This window comes from Engraulis encrasicolus, chromosome 2 (assembly GCF_034702125.1).
Source record: "Engraulis encrasicolus isolate BLACKSEA-1 chromosome 2, IST_EnEncr_1.0, whole genome shotgun sequence".
NCBI classification, from domain to species: Eukaryota; Metazoa; Chordata; class Actinopteri; order Clupeiformes; family Engraulidae; genus Engraulis; species Engraulis encrasicolus.
Window position 1 is genome coordinate 47,716,478 of NC_085858.1, and position 27,010 is coordinate 47,743,487.

The 27,010-nt window shown below is 42.3% G+C and overlaps 2 protein-coding genes across 2 annotated transcripts; one reads left to right on the top strand and one right to left on the bottom strand.

The window, feature by feature from the left end:
• LOC134464956 (cytochrome P450 2K1-like) lies at nt 1-6,185 on the bottom strand. The gene is made up of 5 exons (XM_063218303.1): nt 6,174-6,185; nt 5,920-6,061; nt 4,863-5,047; nt 3,784-3,895; nt 1-408 (listed from the first exon to the last, which is right to left on the bottom strand). The coding sequence occupies exons 1-5, from the start codon at nt 6,183-6,185 to the stop codon at nt 221-223; spliced, it is 639 nt and encodes a 212-aa protein (XP_063074373.1). The 3' UTR covers nt 1-220.
• Nucleotides 6,186-15,527: 9,342 nt separating this feature from the next.
• Nucleotides 15,528-27,010, top strand: LOC134439961 (cytochrome P450 2K1-like). Its single transcript, XM_063189892.1, has 9 exons — nt 15,528-15,785; nt 17,154-17,316; nt 17,717-17,866; nt 18,202-18,362; nt 21,266-21,445; nt 22,779-22,920; nt 24,148-24,332; nt 26,004-26,145; nt 26,529-27,010. Exons 1-9 carry the CDS (start codon nt 15,582-15,584, stop codon nt 26,714-26,716), a joined length of 1,515 nt encoding a protein of 504 aa, XP_063045962.1. The 5' UTR covers nt 15,528-15,581; the 3' UTR covers nt 26,717-27,010.

Here is a 27,010-nt window from a genome sequence, read left to right on the forward strand (position 1 = left end):
CAAACACATCATTAACAAAATAAGGAGCAGCTAATAACTCAATTGCGTCAACTCAGATTTAGAAAGAAAAGACTCTCCCTCAGTAAATGTGCCGATCCTCAGGACAGAAAAAAAGCACTATCTAAATAAATACTTATGTACATTTGTCATATCAGTGTTGTAAAAGGGTGTTCACTCTCCAACATGTGGAAAGAAAAAGTTCCTCTGTTCATGCCAAAACTCAAAGGCGGTCCACTGCACAGAGCTTGTGAGGAGAGGGGTTCAATGTGAATCCCACCAATGGAGTGAGGTCCAGTTCATCCTCGGAGACACCAGGGGGCGCAGTGAAGCGGAAGCGTTGAAGGAGAGAGGCGAAGAAGATGAAGAGTTCCATTTTCGCCAAACTCTCTCCCAGACACACTCGGCGACCTGAGGACATAAAAAAAAGGATATAAGCCTAGTATGTAAATGTATGTTAAGATGCTCGTTTCAACTGAGTTATATCCCGTGTTTTTTCATTACGAAAGAAACGAAGGAAGAGCAACATTAGCCGGGCTCCGCCCTACTGGTGACGCAACGCTTTCGGCTCAGCTACACACAGTAGGGCCAGGAGCTTGCTCAATCCCGCTACAGCGGGATCTCCACCCACTTTGTCTGGAACCAATCAACTGAGCATTTCCAACCGTCCTGGGTAGAGGCGTGTTCAAAGCAGTGACGTGGTTTAAGCAGAGACGTTCTATTGGGCTAAGAAATGTTTGGTTTAAACTTCGGCACAGCCCTCAACCAGTAGCAAGCCGAGGGAGGCGGGTTAACCAGGGACTCACTAGTTTGACGCCGTGTCGGCCAGGATGGGCGGGATTTGGGTTGTGCGGATGGGCGGGATTTGGGTTGTGCGTACTCGTGGATTTGGGAGCTCGTGCACAGCTGTAGTGCTGGGTGGTTTTGTCGATACACAAAAACATTAGGCTACTTTAATTCTCAATCGGCGTGCACGAAAACATTCTTTAATTCTCAATCTTACGCCTCAATTCTAATACGCCTCATTTTCAATTCTAAATCAGTGGCACACGGCAAACTGTTCGGCTATTAGTAACGGTCTAATAAATTGCATTGCCAGACTATTATGGCATACGGCTTAAACGGTAACAAGGTTTTTTTATTATTAGGTTATGTTGGCCACCTGCAAAAATAATTATTTAGGTTAATCCACAAACCTTGGCTTGGGACCTTGACTCAAAGCAACTAGGCCTACGAGCCAATTTCCAAACTTAGAGCGCTGATGCGTCTAATATGCCAGCAATAACGGACCTTCTGGACTCAAAGCAACGGCGAGCTTCTTGTAAAGATCTTGTCAAGATAAAGTGGCATCGGCCTAGGGTATGCAATTTTTTTATTATTAGGTTACATGTTGGCCACCTACAAAAATAATTATTAAGGTTAATTCACGATTCAAGGCAACTGCGAGCAAACTTAGAACTCTAATGCTTCTAATAGGCCTATGCCTCGATTGCAATAACGGGACCTCAACGCAGCTACGTTTAACAAATAATTAGGCCTAGTTGCTAATAAAAATGCGGTTGCATCAGGGTGTCGTTTGCAAAATTACTTGAATGTGTTGTTAAAAAAATAACTTTAGGTCCACTAGTTCATTTGATGTGTAGCCTACTACATCAACGGAAAACACGGCTGAATCTCAAATGGGGCACTTGTGCGCTTCAGCGTTCATGTTTCAGTGCGTCTGCCCGTATTAGTTACGCACTGAAACATAGTGCATGAAGTGCAGAAGTGCGCCATTTGCTTTTCTGTACCGTGGGGCAGCTGTCACTCTGAATGATATAAGGCGCAAGTACAGCCCTCTTGGGCGACACGGCGTCAAACTAGTGAGTCCCGGGTTAACCAGGCCATGGAAACAAAGTTCTTCCTGTATGGAAACGCTTCGTTAATAGACCTGGTCAGACCAGAATCGCGGTACGTGATCTGAAGTCTATGAAAATCAGACAAGAGCAACATAGAGGCTTGCATTCTGCAATATCAGTAATGAGTCAAAGCATCCTACTCACTCTCCATAGGAGTCTCAGTGTGACATACGTAGGAGTAGGGTTGCCAACCGTCCCTTGAAATACGGAATCGTCCCGTATTTCGAGATAAAAGCATGGGTTCCGTATTGAACTGAAACGGGACACGGGGCGTTGAAATGCGTTAAAATTCCGGAAATTACATCTAAGAAATGGGAAATTTTCTGGTTGAGGAGCCCCAGAACCCCCGCCAAGATGAAGTGTCTCGTATTTTTTTTAGTGACAGTTGTCAACCCTACATAGGAGCAACTGACTAGGAATATGTATCTGTTAGCCTGATTATTATCGACGTTCAAATCTTTTCGATACTTGGTCTGACCAAGAGCACAACAATTAACATTTCCCAAACGGCATGGTTGACCCGCCTCCCTTGGTTTGCTTACGGTTGTTTGCTTACCGACAAAGTGGGAGGAGTTCCCATGTTTTCGGGAACTCAGAAAGTACTTGTATTGTTCTTGACCTGGGGTCTGTTTCTCGATTCTTGTCGTTGCTAACCGTCCGTCTAAAGACCGTCTTAAGACGTAACACCATTCCCTTGGATTTAGTGGTGAGCGTCGCTGTCGAGAGAGAGTTGAGTCGCACTTACGAAAGATGTTGCTACCGTCGTTAGCAAAGACGCTTTCGAGATACGGACCCCTGGCTAGTTGCAACGCTGAAAGTGTTGCGTCACTAGGAGGGTACAGCCTGGCTATGTATCTGTACCACAGATCTAGATTAACCTAGACTGGCAATGGGCGGTTCTAGCCAGTGGCAGCTTTTCGGATTGACTGGGCGCAGCCATCTTTGCTTTTTTCGCGCCCTGTGGGCTCCTCCCACAGACGTAGCTCCGCCTAGTGGAGACTATCGCAGCTGTGAGCCATAGGAATGCATACGATTTCAAACGGTGATTACAACGTTATCAAAGTGGGTTTCAATCATTTTTTGTAAGATTTTGACAAGTCGTAACGTCTAAATTCTCACTCCACCAATGAAATTACCCTCACTACCACCAAACGTTTTATTAGAGAGCCAGAAGCTGAGCGATCTTGCCAGATCGGGCGGTTTCCCACCCAATCGGGCTGTTGAGGAAGGCGGTCTGTGGGTAAAAATGGGCAAAAATAATCAGTATCATCTGGCAACCCTGAAGCCGACTGTTTTCGTTGCCGCTTATGCAGGTTTGTGGATATTTGTGACACTGAATCGGCCATGCTTACATGTATGAAGCTTATTTTATGTACTTTACTCAGATGTAATGACAACTATGTATATAGGTATGTATATTTCTTAAATAAGCCGTACGTTTTCAGTAAAGCTAACTGTGCTATTATTAATAGCCCCCCCAAAAGGACGCTGAAGGTAACCTAGCAACAACACGGCACAGCTGTTCATTACCAAACACATTGCAGCTGTGAAAATAACGAGCCACTTGAGAGCGAGACTTTTCTAGAACATTAATTTATACTAGAGCTAAAGACGTTACACATGGCCTGGTCCAACTTTACTAGGCCTACTTAATGTGCCAGAAGAAAGCCACAACTTGAAAGATCTCTCAGGATTCCGTAAAACTAGGTCTGTGCTTGAACCAGTGTTGCAAAAAAAATCTTAAAAAAAAACCCATCGGTGCATGACGTCATTACGTAATTACGGGAGTCTCCACCAAGATGGCGGACTACGATTCTGAGGCTCTGAGAAATCCGAAAATTTCGAGGGGCATTGCCAGTCTAGGTTAATCTAGGTCTGTGATCTGTACCTGCTGAGAAGGGCATGAAGGCGTCTCTCTTGACGAAGCGTCCCTGGTCATCCAGGAAGTGTTCTGGGTGGAACGTGTAGGGATTGGACCCATAGACATAGATTAACCTAGACTGGCAATGGGCCTCAAAATTTTCGGATTACTCAGCAGTCAGACCAAAGCAGACCGCCATCTTGGTGAAGACTCCCGTAACCACAAACTTTTACGTAATGACGTCATCAGCCCATAAGCAAAGTTCTTCCTGTATGTGAAATGAACTTCTAAAAGTGTCAAAAATAATGTGATGCTTCGTTTGCCGTATGTGTTGTGTATCTATAATAATATATAACACAACATCATATAATACAACACAATACAACACAGCATAATGTTGTACAATGCCATTACACGCGAAGACGAGGGTCTGAATATCTTTCTGTCTGGGCTTGTGATGTTGCTAGATTGCCATCAGCGTCTTCTGGGAAGCTTGCACAGTCTGCTTTACTGAACGTGCGGGTTATATACACACCTATGTACATAGTTGTCAATAACTCCGAGTAAATTATACCAAATAAGTTGCATACACACACAAGCATGACCGATTCAGTATCACAAAATATCCTCAAACCGTAACCTGCATTGCTGCAACGAATAGAGTCTCGGCAGGGTTGCCAGATGAGATGATGATCGTGTGCCCTTTTCTACCCGAAGACCGCCTTCCTAAACGGCCCGATTTGGCGAGAAACCGTCCGATCTGGCAAGACTGCTCAATTTCTGAGTCTATTATAGTGAGGGTGATTCCTTTCCTGGAGTGACAATATAGATGTTACGATTTGTCAAAATCTCACAGAAAATTATTGAAAGCCACTTTGAAGTAGGGAAGTAATTAACCAGTGCTCTCCCCCATCCTCCTCCATGACTTAGGTACCCTGAGCATGGTAAGGTCCCACCGCACTGCTCCCTTGGGACGCCATTGAGGGCTGCCCCCTTGCTCGGGTGAGGCATAAATGCATTTTTTTGTTGTGTGCAGTGTTCACTTGTGTGCTGTGTCACAATGACAATCGGAGTTGGAGTTTCCAAATGTACTTTTTTAACTACACCTTTTTGATGAAGTATCCTTGGAAGTCAACATCGCAGCTGGTTATGTGTGGAATGCTCATGGGCACGATGTTGCCTATCCTCTGGGTCTCGTGGATCACTGCATCAGTGTAGGGAAGGCTCTTCCTGTCCTCCACCACTGGCTGTCTGCCACCGATCACCCTGTCAATCTCCTCATGGACCCGATCTGCAAACATTTCAGCATTGACGCTTATGGTGCCTTCCCCAGGGTTGGGAGATGGAATGTTTCTGACCTCCTACTTGCTGAAATGCATTGGAACGCCTGTTGAAGTGGAATGTTCAAGTCGCGAGCTGGGGCAAAAGCGAAGCAAACCGACTTCGCCCCATTGACAATCGTGATGTCATCACAGCAATGGCAGCGCACAGTATTACACAGTATCACAGTAATAGTTTATGTTGCACATCACCATTCTATGGACAAATAAAGTTGATTCAGACAGGTTAACGGTTGCAAAACAGCCTATTAACTTTTCTGAGGTGTAGTTATATTGACATTGCGTATTTCAAAGATGAAATGCGGCTAAATGAAAATAACGCATGATGTTGTTTACATTACTGACATCTTTGAGAAGTGGATATGTAGTTTTTGTCCCTCCATGTTTGTAGTTTGTTTGACTTGCTGGTTGGAACGCTTTCAAGTTGGAGGTAGCTGCCTTCTTGTTGCCTACTAGGAAGCTCCTACCTCTGGGGAATGCACCATTAGTAAAGTTGATCGCCCTCCTCAGTCTGTGTGTGATGTCATCAGTGTCAATCAATTTCGACGGCTCTTGTGAACTGGGCCGCTGCTAAGCTTTGGAGGCCCTAAGCATAACTGGTAAGGAGCCACCACCCCTCATAATTAAATAATAATAATAATAACACTGGTTGAGACCCTAGGCACTCTGCTTACTCTGCTTATGCCTAGTAACAGCCCTTGTTGTGAGACTGGTCACCAGTTAGTTGTCTTTCTTACCCTGTATGTGTGGGTAGGCTACTTGGTTAGTTGTCTTTCTTACCCTGTATGTGTAGGTAGGCTACTTGGTTAGTTGTCTTTCTTACCCTGTATGTGTGGGTACTTGGCCATGAGCAGGAGGCCCCAGTGCAGCGTGGTCCCAGTAGTATCAGTGCCTGCAGCAAAGAGGTTGGCTACAGAGAAGACCATGTTATCCTGATTGAAGAAGGTGTCCTTCTGTCCCGATTCCTGTCAAACCACAAGTCCAATACGATGTTAGTAATGAAACTGAAAGACAAATACTTATCACAATTAACCCATTGATGCTGGATGTTGCATTGCGCAACATTGACCCTTGCACCTGGAACTGCATGATGCAACATTCAGGTTCATGATATTTGAGATATTTGTATTACAAATGTTGGCATGTTAGAGCTAATTTAACACATTATAATGCAATATGAGCGTCTTAGAGTTTAAACTTTAACTTATCTCATGTTTTATGTGCTTCAGGGGCTGAGATATAAGCAGAAAGTGCCATTTCCCATAAAGGGCTAGGCATTTAGCACCCATGTCTGCTGGTGCTTCAGGCATCAATGGGTTAACTGCCACCCTTGCTCAGTCACCAGTCAATTCCATAATACTGTATGTATTGTAGTTATTGAGGAGATGGTATGATATTGATATCATCTGTATTGATTGAGTGATAGGCCTATGTTGTTTTTCTTCATAGTTACCTGTGGTGCCAAGGAAGATATGTTTTCGGTCGTGTTAGTCTGTCTGTCTGTCTGTCTGTCTGTCTGTCTGTTTGTTTGTCTGTCTGTCTGTTTGTTTATCTGTCTGTCTGTTTGTCAGCAGGATAACTCAAAAAGTTATGATTGGATTTGGATGAAACTTTGTGGAGTTATTGGAAATGACGAAAGGAACAACTGATTACATTTTGGTTGTGATCCGGATCACGAACCCGAACCAGGGCTAAAATATTCTTCACCATTGCGTTTTTTTAAATATTCTTCACCACCTGATCTGTGCAAACCGGGTTATTCAGCATACGCTTTAAATGACAGCACTTGTGATGTTTAAATAGCCAAAATAAGAAAATGAGCTCTTGTACCATAATGTATGATTTAGACAACTTTCTTCACCTTTGGGGTGATGGGAGCCTGATCTGTGCAAACCGGGTTATTCAGCATACGCTGAAAATGACAGCGTGTGTGATGTTTATACAGCTAAAATAAGAACATTACTTCTTGTACATCCTTATCAAAGCATGCATTTAAATCCTCAAATCCTCACACAGTAACCTTTAAAATGATGTATGATTTACACAACATCATTCGCCTTTGGGGTGATGAGGGCCCGATTTGTGCGAACCGGCCCATTCCCCATACGCTTAAAATGACAGCACGTGTGATGTTTAAATAGTCAACACTAAATCATACATTATTTGAAAGCTTATGGTTTGAGGAGTACAATGCATGCTTTGATAAGGATTTACAAGAGCTCATTTTCTTATTTTGTCTATTTAAACATCACACGTGTTGTCATTTTAAGCGTATGCCAAATAAGTCCATAATAATAATAATAATAATAATAATAATAATAATAATAATAATAATAATCAATGACAGGTTTATTGAAGTCAATTAATTAAAAATAAATAAAATAAAGTTACTAAATATAAAATCTAGCCTACAATTTAAGAAAGTGTGGGATTACATTTTGTATTTGAGACCATTCGTTTTGAACATTGAGCACCCTATTTAATATAATTAGACATCGGCCAAATACATAGGCCTACAATGACGTGATATTATATTTAAATAGCAGAGACCTTGCTATGCATACTAAATGACTATACATCACTATAATTTTGTTAAAATAAGTTGTTTTTTGCCATTTGTATAGGCTAGGCCTGTAAAAAGAAAAAAACAACTGTTTAAATATTTGTATTGGCCTAACTGGTTATAGTTGCCATATGCCTATGTTCATGCAGTCATGCATATCGAAGTGCTGTACAACTTGGCAGCAACCCAAAGACTGGCAGGTTTTGAAACATGTCAAGTGACCAGGTTAGTTTCTCCATGGTACGAGATGGGGAAGAAACTACAGAAATGATGATGACCAATAAGAAATTCTATGCATAATACACATAAATGCAAAAAAGAGTCTTCCCTAATGAACTTGTACAATCACTGTAATTTGAGATGGGCATATGCAGCTCAAAGGCGTGTAAGAGAGATAGCCTAAAACTACAACATTTGGTCATCCACCACTTGGAATTCCATCATCCACCACTTGGAATTCCATCACGGCCATTACATTACATTACATTGCATTACATTACACTTAGCTGACACTTTCTTTTATCCAAAGCGACTTATAGTTATTATTTTTCAGGGTATTGGTTACGGTCCCTGGAGCAATGTGGGGTCTGGTGCCTTGCTCAAAGGCACTTCAGTCATGGATGGAGATGTAGAGAGAGGTCAGGTGGGATTTGAACTTGCAACCGGCCATTCAGATGAGACGTGTGTTATCATGCCCACTACAACAGGGGCCTGTTTTAATGAGGACTCCAGGCTCTTATATTAGATTATTTACCTCTTAATTTAACCTGTGTTACTCCTGAACCAGGTTTGTTGCATAGGCCCCTGGTCACATGCTGGTGGTAGGCCTACAGTGGGACAGAAGTTGTGAAAGCGGGACAGAGTTGGGCTGTTTGTTGACATCGTCACGTCATCACCAGGGTTCTCTGTAGAGCAGGGGTGAGCAGTTACCTACTGCCTATTCATGTGGCTCTCCTGTCATGTGACTCCACATAGTGTCGTTTATTGACGTTCAAGCCACACAGGCAGTTTGATACACACACTGACACACAACTCATACTCACACACATACACACACACACACACACACACACACATACACAGGTACACACACACAGACGCACACCGCACTTTCTACCTGCACTAAACACACACACACACACACACACACACACACACACACACACACACACACACACACACACACACACACACACACGCACACAAAACACATACAAACACACACACACACACACACATACTGCTGCTGGTGTATTAATAAAAACCTTTTTTAATTATTTATTTCTTCAAATGCTACTATTACTATGTCAGAACGCTATAAAGGACTTTTAGAAAAAGAACAACAAAATACCTCCTCTTAATGTATGTTCTCTACAAGTCTTCTGTTGTCCAGTCTTGCACTTTAAATGTCTGTATGAGCAATGTCTACGTCCATACTGTCTATGTCCATGTATGAGTACTGTCTATGTCTATACTGTCTATGTCCTTACCTAGATTAGTCTATGTCTGCATGGGAGAGCAAGAAACGCAATTTCAAATTCTTTGTATGACCAGTGCATGTAAAGAAATTGACAATAAACTTGACTTGACTTGACAGGTTGTGGGCAATAAGAGTCTTTACTAAATAGAATATTTATTTGTGTAGGCCAATGTGGACTAGAGTTTATTGTTCACTTGTTCTTGGCTGCTCTTCATTTTGACATGGCCCGTCCCTTGGTAGATTATGAATATCTTTATGGGGCCAAAAAATAATAAAAGTTGTGCCTTGTGTAGGCCTATCCAGCAATAACCCTCAGTCTCAGTTAAGCAGTGGGTTAAATGTTCCACCTCAACCTTGTCCCAGAGAGACTGTCGACTCAGCAGAGATGATTGTGGAAAAGAAAAAAATGAACCATTTCCACACTAGAATTTTCACAAATGGAGATGAGCTTTGTAGAGGCTGAGCATGCTCTTGCCAATTTAAGACAATTGGAGACAAATTTTGCCAAAATATGTAATCATTCCTCTCCAAACTCTCAGTTACAAGTGGCTGGCTGCAGCAGTCATTTGAAGTGTTCAGATGTTTTTAATGCAAAGTTTTTATTTGAAAAGTTTGGCACTGATGATGCTCTGAAGGACCAAAAACGTTTTTGCACTTCAACTGGGTAGCACCTTCTTTATTTTCCTTATGCATTAAAATCATTCATGCATCGGCACCAGTGGTGTGCGAGTTCCTCCTGGCTGCTTCTTTAATGCAAATAACGGGAATGCATGCATATTTTGTATGTTTATTTAATAAGGTTATGGAAATTCAAAATGCACAGGGCATTGTTTAGTGTTGGCCACCTTGAGTCTATTTTAAAATCATCCATACCGCATACTATGTTTACCTTTCTAGGTAGGCCGCATGCTTCACCTCTTCCATTGGAGCGAGGCCAGCTTCCCTCACAAACTCTGTCCCGGTGGAAGAGATAAGGCTGCTATCGACTTTAGCGACACCTTACACACAACCCCCCCCCCACACACACACACACACACACACACACACACACACAACACACACACACACACACACACACACACACACACACACACACACACACACACACATACACACACACACACACACACACACACACACACCTCTCTAACCTGGTGACCCTCAGTGGCTAGCCTCGTCCCGAGTAACAAGATAAACACAGCACACAGACTGAACCAAAGTAGCCTACCGTACCTTTAAAACATTCACCACTATACAGATGCAGTGAAACCATAGTTAGAGGTCAAGACACCTGCCTTCTGAATACAGTATGTCATGCAAAAAGGTGCATGTCAAAAATATTATAGTGATGTGTCACCAGGTATTTATTTTGACATTGAAGTGGAGGACAAGGCAGAGAGTATACCAGAATTTTCCGTTTCAGCTGGCTATCAGCTTAGTTCAGACAGACAGTTCAGTAAGCTTAATATGCTAAAACTATATACATATTTAAGAAAAATAGTCATATGATAAATATACTACTAGTAGTAGAATAACTTTATTGATCCCAGTGGAAAATTAATGTGTTGAGCACCACGATGCACAAAGTGTCCCTCATTCACTGCAAGCACCATAACTGACACACAACTCATACTCACACACATACACACACACACACACACACACACACATACACAGGTACACACACACAGACGCACACCGCACTTTCTACCTGCACTAAACACACACACACACACACAACATACACACACAACACACACACACACACACACACACACACACACACACACACACGCACACAAAACACATACAAACACACACACACACACACATACTGCTGCTGGTGTATTTAATAAAAACCTTTTTCAATTATTTATTTCTTCAAATGCTACTATTACTATGTCAGAACGCTATAAAGGACTTTTAGAAAAAGAACAACAAAATACCTCCTCTTAATGTATGTTCTCTACAAGTCTTCTGTTGTCCAGTCTTGCACTTTAAATGTCTGTATGAGCAATGTCTACGTCCATACTGTCTATGTCCATGTATGAGTACTGTCTATGTCTATACTGTCTATGTCCTTACCTAGATTAGTCTATGTCTGCATGGGAGAGCAAGAAACGCAATTTCAAATTCTTTGTATGACCAGTGCATGTAAAGAAATTGACAATAAACTTGACTTGACTTGACAGGTTGTGGGCAATAAGAGTCTTTACTAAATAGAATATTTATTTGTGTAGGCCAATGTGGACTAGAGTTTATTGTTCACTTGTTCTTGGCTGCTCTTCATTTTGACATGGCCCGTCCCTTGGTAGATTATGAATATCTTTATGGGGCCAAAAAATAATAAAAGTTGTGCCTTGTGTAGGCCTATCCAGCAATAACCCTCAGTCTCAGTTAAGCAGTGGGTTAAATGTTCCACCTCAACCTTGTCCCAGAGAGACTGTCGACTCAGCAGAGATGATTGTGGAAAAGAAAAAAATGAACCATTTCCACACTAGAATTTTCACAAATGGAGATGAGCTTTGTAGAGGCTGAGCATGCTCTTGCCAATTTAAGACAATTGGAGACAAATTTTGCCAAAATATGTAATCATTCCTCTCCAAACTCTCAGTTACAAGTGGCTGGCTGCAGCAGTCATTTGAAGTGTTCAGATGTTTTTAATGCAAAGTTTTTATTTGAAAAGTTTGGCACTGATGATGCTCTGAAGGACCAAAAACGTTTTGCACTTCACTGGGTAGCACCTTCTTTATTTTCCTTATGCATTAAAATCATTCATGCATCGGCACCAGTGTTGTGCGAGTTCCTCCTTGCTGCTTCTTTAATGCAAATAACAGGGAATGCATGCATATTTTGTATGTTTATTTAATAAGGTTATGGAAATTCAAAATGCACAGGGCATTGTTTAGTGTTGGCCACCTTGAGTCTATTTAAAATCATCCATACCGCATATGTTTACCTTTCTAGGTAGGCCGCATGCTTCACGTCTTCCATTGGAGCGAGGCCAGCTTCCCTCACAAACTCTGTCCCGGTGGAAGAGATAAGGCTGCTATCGACTTTAGCGACACCTTACACACAACCCCCCACCCCACACACACACACACACACACACACACACACACACACACACACACACACACACACACACACACACACACACACACACACACACACACACACACACACACACACACACATACACACACACACACACACACACACACACACCTCTCTAACCTGGTGACCCTCAGTGGCTAGCCTCGTCCCGAGTAACAAGATAAACACAGCACACAGACTGAACCAAAGTAGCCTACCGTACCTTTAAAACATTCACCACTATACAGATGCAGTGAAACCATAGTTAGAGGTCAAGACACCTGCCTTCTGAATACAGTATGTCATGCAAAAAGGTGCATGTCAAAAATATTATAGTGATGTGTCACCAGGTATTTATTTTGACATTGAAGTGGAGGACAAGGCAGAGAGTATACCAGAATTTTCCGTTTCAGCTGGCTATCAGCTTAGTTCAGACAGACAGTTCAGTAAGCTTAATATGCTAAAACTATATACATATTTAAGAAAAATAGTCATATGATAAATATACTACTAGTAGTAGAATAACTTTATTGATCCCAGTGGAAAATTAATGTGTTGAGCACCACGATGCACAAAGTGTCCCTCATTCACTGCGTTTACATGACGTATTTAAATTCCTAACTCATAATTCATAATTAAAAAGTTCCGTCGCGTTTACTTTGATCTTTCATTTACAGTAATTCCGAATTGTGAAGTGTTGACATGACGTTTTCAAACTGGAATTAAGCTTTATTCAGAGTTAAAGTGAGTTTATTCTGAACTAAACATCTCATGTAAACGAGGCCATGGACATCTACGTCCTCTACACCAGTGGTTTTCAAAGTGGGAGCCAGGGACCCATGGGGGGATGCCAAGGGGGTCTCGTCAAGTTGGCAGGAAAAATATAGCAAAATAAAATTAATAAGTTCCTAAATTGAATAGCTTAGGAAGCCAACATAAACAAAAATAAGCTAAACAATCTTCTTTACGATGCAGGCTATATGCTTTTTGTAGTAGCCTACTTGTATGGGTTTAGGAATTGTTGGAAAATAGGCTAGATTCTGAGGTGCTAAAAATTAATGCATTGGCTTAATTCATTTGTGTCTGCAAGGAAATTCTACAATATTTGGGTATAATTAAAACATTAAAATAAATGTGTCTTGTTTTCTGTTGATGGCCACTCAAACCATTGAGTAGGCCCAATGACCCCATGTGACAATCATGAGCTGAGGATGTTGAGTAATTGCCCATTCTTTTTAGGAGAGCCTACAGAGGTCATCAAACATTGTTGTGAGACGAGCTGAAAGCCTGTCATGTGATGTTTGATTAACTGATTGCTTATTTTCTGAATAAGTCTGAAGTCCATACCAAACTCCTTGAAGTATCATTCTTTCTAGGACACAGGATACAGTGATGTCACTCAGAAGCGAAACTATTTGACTTAATCCTTTTTAGGAGGCCAGGTGTAGGTGACAATGGGCAAACGAATAACATTGAATTCAATCTTTTCAGAACCAAGGACCCTCAAATATGTCAAAAGAATGTGCTGTTGTATGTGTATTACTTGATTAAAGCTACAGAACTCAGGAAGTCCACAGATGAGGTCATGAAGACCTAGAGTGATGAAATCAAGGCCCACCTGGAAATGAAGACAGCAGCTTACAATCGACACAGATTAGGCATATTCTGGGTTAACTAACAAATCACGTAATTGCTTACACATAACCACACCCATACACCCACAAACCATAAATACCAACAGATAGGGATATTCAAGCAGTTCCTAATTTTGTCCCACCCGAACTCAATACGTGTTATCGGTCAGGGCGAGAGAAGGTTAGGATCTCCGGAACGTTCCGTAATGCTTTCATTGTCACTGTCATTTTTATGTAGACTCTGCAGTTCTGGAAAGCTGTAGTGTTTACTGTGTATGGGCCATTGCTGGTATTCTGGATATTACCAGTGGTGGTCATTTTGTTATTTGGTAATTTTAGAAAATAAATAGATTAATTTGGCTTTTGGAGTTTTTGATTCCTTTGACTCGGATTTTGAACATGCAAGAAGTCTAGACCAAGACGGTAAACTTCAACAGAATGTATCAACTTCATCGAGTTGTGAAACCTGGTGCACAGAAATAATAACGTGTCACGGCACATGGCAGGGTTTTTTTTGGCTGGAGTCTGGGGGGCCTTGTCATGGTAAAGTTTGGGGACCCCTGCTCCACACCTCATTCATCCTCTGAATGCACATATTTAGAATTCATTCATAAATCAAATAATTCAAAACCATGCGGAAGGCCTAGTTGAAATGAGATACAGTGCAGAAAAATAGACTCGAGTTGAGTTCTCTTTCCAAGTTGAAGGTGGTGTGATGTCTGTCCCATTAGACATACTTTGGTTTGATGAATGCATAGTAGTGTTAATGGTTTTTGAGCTTTGGCATTTCCACTCCAATGCAAGATGAGTTCTGAAATTATTGTCAGAAGTTTGAGTTGTGGGTAAAATGTGTCATGACATCAAAGAGGCACAGAGCTATGAAACCCTTACCCTTGGCTTTCTTTTGTTTATTGCCATGGAATTTATGTGCTGTAGTACAACATAAAACAACCTGCTGCTGGCACGATTTCATGTAGGGGACGTGGCACTACTTACACAGGAGAAGCAGGTAAAGGTTCAGTTAGTTCAACTTGAAGAGGCATTTGTGATGGAGGAGGTGTTCCCTTTCCTGTCTGGGAGAAAGGTAACAACAGAAATGGTCCTGCTGATTGGTCGAGGACTGGACAAACCCTGTGCCACACAGCGTAATCATTAACCACTTCTTCAGAAGCTAGTGCGGCATTAAAAAGATGTATACACTTTCCTCACTTATCACCCACAGAGGCGGACTTTCAATTAGGCAAACCTAGGCAATTGCCAAATCTGTCTTCTATAGGGGCCCTAACTCTCACATCAGTTGCGGTAAACAGACAGAAATTAGGCTTTGCCACTTATGCAAAGTAATCAAAGATATAAGAGACAAAACACAGCAAAAAGCACCATAACACCAACAACTAGCACCAAAACACAAAATGATATGTCTCTATAATGACTTTTGAGGACCCCATGTTGATATTTCGCCTAGGGCCCAAAAATGGCTAGATCTGCCCCTGATCATCCAGTGCGGGTGAAAGGGCTACTTAGGCACATAAACAACGACCATAAATTCATAGGGGGAAAAAAGGTGGACAACTTAGTCATAAGACTCCTCCCATGATGTCTAAATCCCTTTAAAAGGAGACACCTTGTTGACCATGCAGTATTCCTTCGAACAGGACAATAACTGACTGCACTATTGACCATTTTTTGCCCCTATTCTCTCTCTTCGCCTCATGGCTTTACTAGAGGGGCTTCTTCAGGCCTCCGGTTCTTCCCAGCTGTTGGTCGCTGCTCTGGTGCTGCTGCTGGCCTACCTCTACACCACGAGCAAAGGCAACACACGGAAAGGCAAGGAGCCTCCGGGACCCAAGGGGATCCCTATTCTGGGCAACCTGCTGCAGCTCGATCTGAAGAAGCCATACGAGTCACTTTATGAGGTGAGGATACTTGGCATTACATAGCATTTAGCAGACACCTTTGACCAAAGCGACTTACAAGGAGAAAAATACTTGGGCTTGTTCCATTTCAACACCAATAGTTGTGCATGGTGAGCACGGCACATGCATGGAAATGACAACACATTGACTGTAGTAGTAAAGATCAATAAATGAATTCTTTTTCATTTCCATTTCATGTGAAATCAGACACTTTGGGGCCTGACTGTCATGTATTTCAATGCATTTTAGTGCCAATGTAGAAGCTCAGAAATGCATTCACATGAATCTGGCACTAATATTAACGGTGAGACACAGACTGAGAATATTTTCATAATGATATTATAGCCTAACCTTAGGGAAAAAATGGCAAATTTTGAAATATAAAATATTCCATGCTGTTTAAGTATTTAGTATTACATTATTTAGTATTTATTTTGTGTACTGTAGCTATGGCTTCATTTGTTGGGGAGGGGGACATAAGATCAGAGGGATGCAGGTTCGAAACCCACCCTTGCCTTACCCTTTCCCACTCCATCCGTAGCTGAAGTGCCCTTGAGCAAGGCATCTAAACCCCAAGTTGCTACAGGGACTGTAACCAATACCGTACATATAGCTGTAAGTTGTTTTGGATAAAAGCGTCAGCTAAGTGCAATGTTACGTAATGTAATGTGAAATGTAGTAGAGCCAGAACAACATCACGGTCATGTCTGTAACTGATATGATTAAATATGAATGTATAGTGGTCTACCCTCTTTTCTAACATTTTCTCAATCTGTTTCCCCTTAATATTGGTGCCAGATTCATGCAGTTTGTGTCACTAAAAAGGCACACAAAGTTTAATTAACAATCCATGCAGGTCAGGCCCCAAAGTGTGTAATGTCAAGTGAAAGGACCTCAATGTCAAGTTAAAAAAGTTAATTTATTAATTAAAAAATAAATAAAAACATTGGCTATGAAGGACCTTTCCTGTAATGCAAAGGACTTTTCGCTCACATGCAACTAGATTCCACAGATTTAGAGAGCCAAACTGAAGCCAAACCAAACCAAACTAAACTAAATGTAACAAATGCTTTAGTTCACAATGTGATTTAGCCTAACTTTTTTTTTTACACATCTCTCAGAAATGCAACTGCAGTGACAACCATGCCAATATAGGCCTACTTAGAAGTGTTGGCCTACTTCTGCATACATATATTACATGGAATCTCTGCAAACAATCATTATTTACAATACCACAACTTATTTGTCTTTAGAGCCACAGCATGTATTTATTCCAAATGTCATTAGACAGTTATTTCCATTGCTATTGTAACAACATACTGTATATTGTATATAGTACATATTGACTGTTTTTAATTTGTCACACAGCTCTCCAAAAAGTACGGGACTGTCTTCAACGTTTACTTTGGACCTCAGAAGATAGTGATCCTGTCAGGATACAAGACGGTGAAGGAAGCGCTTGTAACCCGGGGAGAGGAGTTTGGGGACAGAGGAATCGGCCCAGTATTCAGGGATTTAAACAATGGACATGGTACAGCATCAGTTTCTTCTTTTTTTTGTCCTTTTTCACGTTCTAGCGTTTTTCTGACACTTAAAATCTGTTTACAGTAGCACATCACCAGATGACTTAAACTAAAGTGGTCATTTGTTTCAGTCAGAATGCATTTTTTAAATATTGTACTTCTGTATACACGGGTTCTTAATTTTTGTTTTCCCCTGGCTGCACGAACCTAGCTGCGCACAACTCAACCTCTGATTGTTGGAAACCGCTGTAGGTCAACAAATTAGCTCACGTGGTTGGCTGCCAGTGTCTTGCCACTCCTCACAATATAGTGTTTACAAACACTGTGAACCCATGAATTGTGTTCTTTTTAAAGAAGAGCACAAGGTTCTGAAATATCTTGTTCTTGTTCTTGTATGTCCTTCCAAAGGAATCATCTTCTCCAATGGAGACCAGTGGAAGGAGATGAGGCGTTTTGCTCTGACCAACCTGCGGGACTTTGGCATGGGGAAGAAAACCAGCGAAGACAAAATCATTGAAGAGACGCAATATCTCTCAGATGTGTTTGCCACCTTTAAAGGTACAGTAGGAATGAAATTAATTACACACAGTGGCTACGTTTACATGGGACATTTAATTCTGAATTAACTCACTTTAATTCTGAATAAAGCTGAATTCCGGTTTGAAAACGTCATGTAAACACTCCACTATTCGGAATTAAATGAAAGATCAAAGTAAACGCGATGGAACTATTTACTTCTGAATTATTAATTTGGCATTAAAAACATCATGTAAACGTAGTGAATATATACTGTACATAGTCTCAGTTAGCTGGTGCTGACATATGGGCACAACCGTGGGCACTGCAATATATGGGCACTGCATTTTGCTTGACTCTTTTGTCCTCTCGTGCAGGTAAACCATTTGATACAACACAGCCAGTGAACTATGCCGTGTCCAACATCATCAGCGCTATTGTTTACGGCAACCGGTTCGAGTACAGTGACTCCAGGTTTACAGCCATGGTGGACAGAGCCAATGAGCAGATCAGACTGGGGGGATCTCCTGCTGTCCAGGTGGGTCTGTCTGATGTACTGACATTTAGTGGGCGACTATAGTGTGCAATGTTACATTAAGTCATCGTTATGGTGTGTAATGTACTGTGACAAACTCGCAATGTAAAATGGCAAAGGTGCAGTAGTGAAGTAGAGGGTATAGTACAAGGCATAGAGAGAGTAGAATAGTTATTTTGTTACAATCACTATATCCCACATTGGGCCTATAGCTTGCAGTGAAGTGTCTGGTTAACTTCACAACATGCAGAAAGATTTTAAAAATGTTAACGTGAAAACACACACAGTAGCCTATAGGCTGTATATAAAAAGATGCAAATGTCCAAATTCTTCTCTATTGACCTAGTGTGCTGGTTGGTGCATATCTCGGAAACATATCGAGTAGATAGCTGGGACCCACCCCATTTAAAGATTTAAAAACAACGGGCAATGCCTTAATATCCATTCTGTAGCTCACTGGGAGCCAATGCGGCAATCTCAAAATTGGAGTTATGATGTCAAACTTCTTGTTTTGGTTAGAACCCTTGCTGCAGCATTTTGGATTAATTGAAGCATGATTCATGGTCTTTTTGGAGAGACCTGTAAGAAGGCTATTGCAGTAATCAACCCTACTGTAGTAATGAAGGCATGCATTAGCTTATCCAGGTCATGATTTGACATAAGGCCTCTAAGTTGAGAGATGTTTTTTTAGATGGTAGAATGCAGACTTATTAACGGCTCTCGTCTCCTGTGATTGTCAGCCAGTGGTGAAAGTAGATGGGTGCCAGTGGCGTTTCTAGCCCAAAATTACCACAGGGGCCTGAGAGGGGCCCACCTAGGACCTAATTCTTAACCCCCTCTGTGCCTGTGCCTGGGACAACTGACCCTCATAGTCCCTTCCTGTGTGTGTTGTGCTTGGAATCTGTCAATGCACGTTGCAAACCTGTTCCGCTCTTCGCGCCAGCGGTTAGACATATATATATTTTTTTATATAATTGGCTGGCGCAGGGGCCCTCGGGGGGGCCGGGACCAATTCTACAGGGGCCCAGGCCCACCCTGGCCCCTGTCTAAAAACGCCCATGATGGGTGCGCACAGGTGCACAGCACCGGTATAAAATATACAGCTGGTGCACAGTACTGGTAAGAGAATAGGTTTAATGCTGTCCAAACTCCCACATTTAAGAAAATCTAAGGTCTGCTGTTTCAGTACAAAACACATACCACCATACTATGCTACTTGAGACAAGTTTCCTCCTATGAAGAAACACACAAAATAATCATGCAGCGATTAAAGATATGTAATGCTCATGTTCATTTTGTTTGTTTATTGTTTGTTTGCGGGTGGTGGTGGGGGGGTAGCACCGGTAAGAAATGAAAGCTACTTTCACCCCTTTTTTCAGCTGGAACACAGCAACAGCAAAGGAGAGTTGCAAGCACTGAAGCAAAATATAATTGATTTTCTGGTTCAGTTTACACCCACTAAATAATCTGCTGCAAAATTACATGATACATGTTATGGTCATGGTTACTGATATGGGAAACCATGTTGTGCAATCATTTGAGCTAATATCTCCACGTTCCTGACTAAATAGATAGGGCTGGTTATGTAAGTTGAGACATTGACATTTGAGAGGACCACAATGTCAGCATGTTTGAGTCAGTATCTGTTCACTGAACGTAGCCCCTGTTTTCATATTTTACAACTATTTTATTCCAATATTAAGAGTGTGTAAGTGCTTTGTCCTGAACCCAACCCTTATGTCTTTGGAAGTCTGCCGTATGTGTTCTGCACATTGTGTTATAACAAGAAAGCCCTAGCATTACACAATTACATGTTTTAAAGATAATTTTGGACTTTTGTTTGGATGGGGCAGAGAGAGAGAGAGAGAGAGAGAGAGAGAGAGAGAGAGAGAGAGAGAGAGAGAGAGAGAGAGAGAGAGAGAGAGAGAGAGAAGAGATTAAATGAGTAGCAGATAGAGTATATGGGGCAAGGATCAGGATATTACCTGGGGTCGCACTGGAACCTGGGTCCCTCAGTCTCACTGATCCACGGCGCCCTGTTTTTGTTCTTTATTTCTTGTGCATCTACTTTACTGAGTGTTGTACTTTGTGGTGTGCACAGACATTTTGGGGGGCAGGTGCTGAAGCTGGGTGGAGGGAGTCTGCCTTGCTATATGCCTTACAGGCTACGGAGGCTACCAGTGAGATTAAAGGGAGGCTGCCTTTCTTAATATGCCTTACTAGGGGATATATGGTAACAGATTAGAATAACTACCTATTCACAGCTTTATAAACACTTAAAGCTGTGAACAGGTAGTTATTCTAAAGTTTTACCAGCTATATTGTGTTTTTTGGGGCATTATTCTCACATGCTTTTGATCATGAATGATTGGTAGATTATCGTGTCAATATGGAACACAAAAAATGCATTTTTGGTCCAGTAGGGCAAAGGGTGCAGGTGCTTTAGCAACACCTCGCCCCTATCTGTGCACACCTATGGCCGTACTACAATAATGGCCCTGGGAAGTTAGTGTCCTTGTGAGTATCCACCTTGTTACCATGCCCACTAACCCTGCTCTCTCATTTAATTTCAACGTTTTTTTCGTGCTACCACAGGATAATCGGTCACTGTTCTGGTCATATGAATGATTTAGGAGTAGCAACTACTACCCAAGTAGTAAGGGTGCCGCTCTTGTACCTGTGGATAATAAGGTGGATTGCCTCTATGTCAGGGGTGGGGAACCTTCTGTAGGCCCAGGAAACGATAACGTTGCTGTCCAGCAGAAACCTTGTATCTCCACTATTATTTTTACTTTTAAAATAAAACGGCCACCAGGGCTGTAAACGGCCCTCGAGACATAGATTCCCCACTCCTGTATGTTGATTGCCATGTGTCTAATGCCAGACATTGTTCACTATGTTTACAGCTCTACAACATGTTCCCCTTCCTTGGCCCCGTGCTGAACAACTGGAGAAAGCTCAAGAGCAAGTCCCAGGAGCACATTGCGGAGATGAGGAAGCTGATCAACGAGCTTCAGGACACAATTAACCCTCTGGAGCAGAGAGGATTCGTGGACTCCTTCCTTATGCGGAAACAGAAAGTTGAGGTGTGTCTAACTAGTTACTGATTGTAATGTTGTAATGTTTATTAATGGGGTATTATTCCAAGAGCATATGATTAAGTGATACACCTGGTTGTGTTGACTTATGGGAAGTGGTAAACCTGCTAATACATGGGTTCTCAGTGTTTATCAACACGATGTTAAGAGGAGGGGAAAGACACTGGCAGCCAACCACGTGAGCTATTTTTTTGACCGACAGCGGTTTCCAACAATCAGAGGTTGAGTTGTGCGCAGCTGGGTTCGCGCTGTCAGGTTATAAACAAAATTTAGAACCCATGTATAGAAAGCCCACAGGTGTCATTTAGTGAGGACTCCAGGCTCTTCTATTAGATGATTTACTACAGGTGTCATTTAGTGAGGACTCCAGGCTCTTCTATTATTTGATTTACCACAGGTGTCATTTAGTGAGGACTCCAGGCTCTTCTATTATTTGATTTACTACAGGTGTCATTTAGTGAGGACTCCAGACTCTTCTGCTGGATGATTTACCACTACCCCAAGGTTCACTTAGCCAGGTTTACTACTAATGAGACAGTCTCTTGGAAACAAACAAGACCGAAAACATAACTTCCTTGGCAGAGTTAACTATGAAAAAAAAAAAACAATATAGGCTTATCATTCCATCAATACAGATGATATCAATATCCTACCATAATAACTATAATACATAGGCTACTTACTGTATATTGACTGGTGACTGGAATTGACTGGTGACTGAGCAAGGGTGGACTGTTAATTGTGATAATTTTAAGCAATGAGCCATGAGAGGCAGTGGGTTGTGCTTGATTTACCACGGGTAAAGGGAGTGGGGCACGATGTGAAGCAGAGTGAAAAAGTGCTAAAGTGGCTTATTGCTAATCTAACACTGTTACAATTAATCGCTAACCAACTGACCAGATTTCTTTAAAAACGCTTTAATAACAATTAATCTGCCCCGCGTCGTTCGCTTGACAAGTTGAGGAAGTGATTGCCGGCAACCTCTACTGGTCGTGCGTGAGTTCGTCGCGCTTCCAGACACACACTTTGCTACACAAACTCAGCAAGAGGCAATAAAAACCGCAGGAATGAAACGTCTTTGCAATCACACTGATACCCCAACCACAGATGGTACAAAGATGTGCTCTTCTATCAAACACCCTACCCCAACTGCAACATATTCTCATTACCAACGTAGATGCCCCCGGTCTAACAGTTGGAAAGTGTAGGTTTACGCCTGATTTACCACAGTTATCAGCCAATCAGAATCGAGAACCGAACTGCACAGTGTTAGATATTCCTTTTTCATTACTAACATCGAATTGGACTTGTGGTTTGACAGGAATCGGGACAGAAGGACACCTTCTTCAATCAGGACAACATGGTCTACTCTGTAGCCAACCTGTTTGTAGCAGGCACTGATACTACTGGGACCACGCTGCGCTGGGGCCTCCTGCTCATGGCCAAGTACCCACACATACAGGGTAAGAAAGACAACTAACCAAGTAGCCTACCTACACATACAGGGTAAGAAAGACAACTAACCAAGTAGCCTACCTACACATACAGGGTAAGAAGAGAGACAACTAACCAAGTAGCCTACCTACACATACAGGGTAAGAAAGACAACTAACCAAGTAGCCTACCTACACATACAGGGTAAGAAGAGAGACAACTAACCAAGTAGCCTACCTACACATACAGGGTAAGAAAGACAACTAACCAAGTAGCCTACCTACACATACAGGGTAAGAAGAGAGACAACTAACCAAGTAGCCTACCTACACATACAGGGTAAGAAGAGAGACAACTAACCAAGTAGTCTACCTACACATACAGGGTAAGAAGAGAGACAACTAACCAAGTAGCCTACCCACACATACAGGGTAAGAAAGACAACTAACCAAGTAGCCTACCTACACATACAGGGTAAGAAAGACAACTAACCAAGTAGCCTACCTACACATACAGGGTAAGAAGAGAGACAACTAACCAAGTAGCCTACCTACACATACAGGGTAAGAAGAGAGACAACTAACCAAGTAGCCTACCCACACATACAGGGTAAGAAGAGAGACAACTAACCAAGTACCCTACCCACACATACAGGGTAAGAAGAGAGACAACTAACCAAGTAGCCTACCCACACATACAGGGTAAGAAGAGAGACAACTAACCAAGTAGTCTACCTACACATACAGGGTAAGAAGAGAGACAACTAACCAAGTAGCCTACCCACACATACAGGGTAAGAAGAGAGACAACTAACCAAGTAGTCTACCTACACATACAGGGTAAGAAGAGAGACAACTAACCAAGTAGTCTACCTACACATACAGGGTAAGAAGAGAGACAACTAACCAGTGACCACTGACCAGTTTCACAAAAAGGGCCGCCACTAGGCATCAGCAGAGTAAGCAGAGCACTTAGGGCCTCAACCACTTTGTCTCCAAAATTGGGGCTTCCTAAATTAAGATTGACTAAAAAAGTATTATTATTATTATTATTATTATTATTATTATTATTATTATTATTATTATTATTTAATTATGAGGGGTGGTGGCTCCTTACCAGTTATGCTTAGGGCCTCCAAAGCTTAGGAGCGGCCCTGTTCACAAGAGGCGTCGAAATTGGTTGACACTGATGACATCACACACAGACTGAGGAGGACGATAAACTTTCACTATGCGTCAATGCTGAAATGTTTGCAGATAGAGTCCATGAGGAGATTGACAGGGTGATCGGTGGCAGACAGCCAGTGGTGGAGGACAGGAAGAACCTTCCCTACACTGACGCAGTCATACACGAGACCCAGAGGATAGGCAACATCGTGCCCATGAGCATTCCACACATAACCAGCTGCGATGTTGACTTCCAAGGATACTTCATCAAAAAGGTGCGTGTCAAGGGTGGAACTTAAAGGCCAACTTCCGATAAAACTCAGTTTTACTCACTCCTTTCGAAGATCGGACGGTCACCCCAAGTTAAACTCACTTGCAAGGCTCTCATAGCGGTGCGTCAACTCTCCTGGCTGTGTTTCCCGGTGTTTCCCAATTTACATAAATAATGCAGAGAAACGAGCGAATCACGAAAGCCTTTCTGTGTTTCGTCACGTCGAAAGAAGGCGTTGCCCGCAAAGGTTTATATCGACCCATTTATCTAAAAACATGTCGAGTAATTTTTTTCTGCTTGTTTTCAAAACAAGCAACGTCTGGTGGCCCGAAACATAGCTTAGCTTAGCTATCAGCTGGTTGCTACTCTCAGGTACACACACAGCACAAAGCCTCATACATAAAGCCAGCTCACTCTGGTTGCTCCGTGCCTGCAGCTCGCCTAGGGGTCGCTGTCGAAAGAGCACAGCCCTGAATGGAGCCTGCACGCCTCCGCTGGCGCCCCTATAGTGCAGTACCACCCGGGGAAGTGGCGACTCTGTTTCCCATTACATTCTCTCCAAGAACTGGAGGAGTGAGCCAATCAGAGACGCGTTTCTTCGAGAGCAGGAGGAGTGAGCCAATCAGAGACGCATTTCTCCGAGAAACACGGAACACTCTCTCGTTTCTCCACAAGCCACCTTGCCAGCTTGCAAAAACGTCTTGAAACAAAGCAACCAGAACGTTTTTTAAAACAGGACCAACGCGTAACACATTCAATAACAATGGGGAACACGGCAATATTAATTAAATGACGTTGAGAGGCCATCTTTAAACATTTTCCCCACCAGTCACTCACAATTTTTACCAGTCACTATTTTCACCAGTTCTTCAACCGTTCCAAACATTTTAATGCCAACTAAAACCATTTTCTGATCAATATTTTTGTTTCAGAGGTCATGAATTCAATTATTGTGATGCCAATAACTCTTTTCATGAACAATTTGCTTAAACCTTTGATGTTGGATGCTGCGTATAATTCAGCATTAACCTGGGCGTCTGAAGAAAAATTTCACCTGTCAAGGTGACGGGTGGGTGGACATATTTCACCCGACAAATGCCAAATTCACCCGTCATTGGCAGGTGGATGGGTGCTTATTTCCATCCCTGGTGTGTGTCCTCACATACTGCTCCCCTCGATGTTCAATATTTAGTTATAAAAACAACAGTAACAAACTAGAAAATAAAAATGCACTAGAGTGCAGACCTCCGCCAAGGAAGCTGTTTTGTAGAACATTTGAGAATGTTATTTTATTTGAAGTCTTTCTGCCTTATTTTTGTGGAGATAGAAACTGGAATGTCAAAATTCGCCCTGTCCCACAATTCAATTTGCGGTCACAAGGGCCTGACAATCAGACAAACAGACAGACAGACAGAGAGACAGACAGACAGACAGACAGACAGACAGACAGACAGACAGACAGACAGACAGAGAGACAGACAGACAGACAGACAGACAAACACACAGACAGACAGAGAGACAGACAGACAGACAAACCAATGGGACCGAAAACAAATCCTCCTTGGCGGAGGTACATATTAAAGATCTCAATAAAAAGGTGCATATTATACGCTGTAGATTATTTTGATGCATCACAAGAAGAATTTGTGTTTATCTCTTGACATTTCAATTGTAGGGCACTACTGTATTTCCTCTGCTCACATCCGTGTTGAGGGATGAGTCTGAATGGTCCAATCCCTACACGTTCCACCCAGAACACTTCCTGGATGGCCAGGGACGCTTCGTCAAGAGAGACGCCTTCATGCCCTTCTCAGCAGGTACAGACACACATTCCTAGTCTGTTGCTCCTAATGTATGTCACACTGAGACTCCTATGGAGAGTGAGTAGTATGAGGCTTTGACTCGGTATATTGCTGAATGCATGCCTCTTATCAGGGATGATCTGGGGGAGAAATAGGGCCCGGGCACTTTTGGCTTAATGGGGCTCCTCATCATAACTAGCGGCGCAGAACTGACTCAACAGTGGGCCCGGCACCCTCGGGGGTCTTTTTCTCAGAAATGTAAAGAAATTAAATAAAAATAAATAGGGGCGGGGACCGCCGGGAAAAGCCGGGGGCTCACCGGGAAAGGCCCGCTATGCCAGATGGCCGCTATGCCATACATACTTTATCATTTTTTTTTTATGTTTGTCCTCACTCAGGTCGCAGGGTGTGTCTGGGAGAGAGTCTGGCCAAAATGGAACTCTTCATCTTCTTCGCCTCTCTCCTTCAACGCTTCCGCTTCACTGCGCCCCCTGGTGTTTCAGAAGATGAACTGGACCTCACTCCATTGGTGGGATTCACACTGAACCCCTCTCCTCACAAGCTCTGTGCAGTGGGCCGCCTTTGAGTTTTGGCATGAACAGAGGAACTTTTTCTTTCCACATGTTGGAGAGTGAACAACCTTTTACAACACTGATATGACGAATGTACATAAGTATTTATTTAGATAGTGCTTTTATTCTGTCCTGAGGATCGGCACATTTACAGAAGGAGATTCTTTATGATACCATATTTTGTCGATGAGTCTTTTCTTTCTAAATCTGAGTTTACGTAACTGAGTTATGAGCTGCTCCCTATTTTGTTAATGATGTGTTTGTGTAGGAGATAGTGTTATCTCATACCTTTGTAATAAAAAAATGTT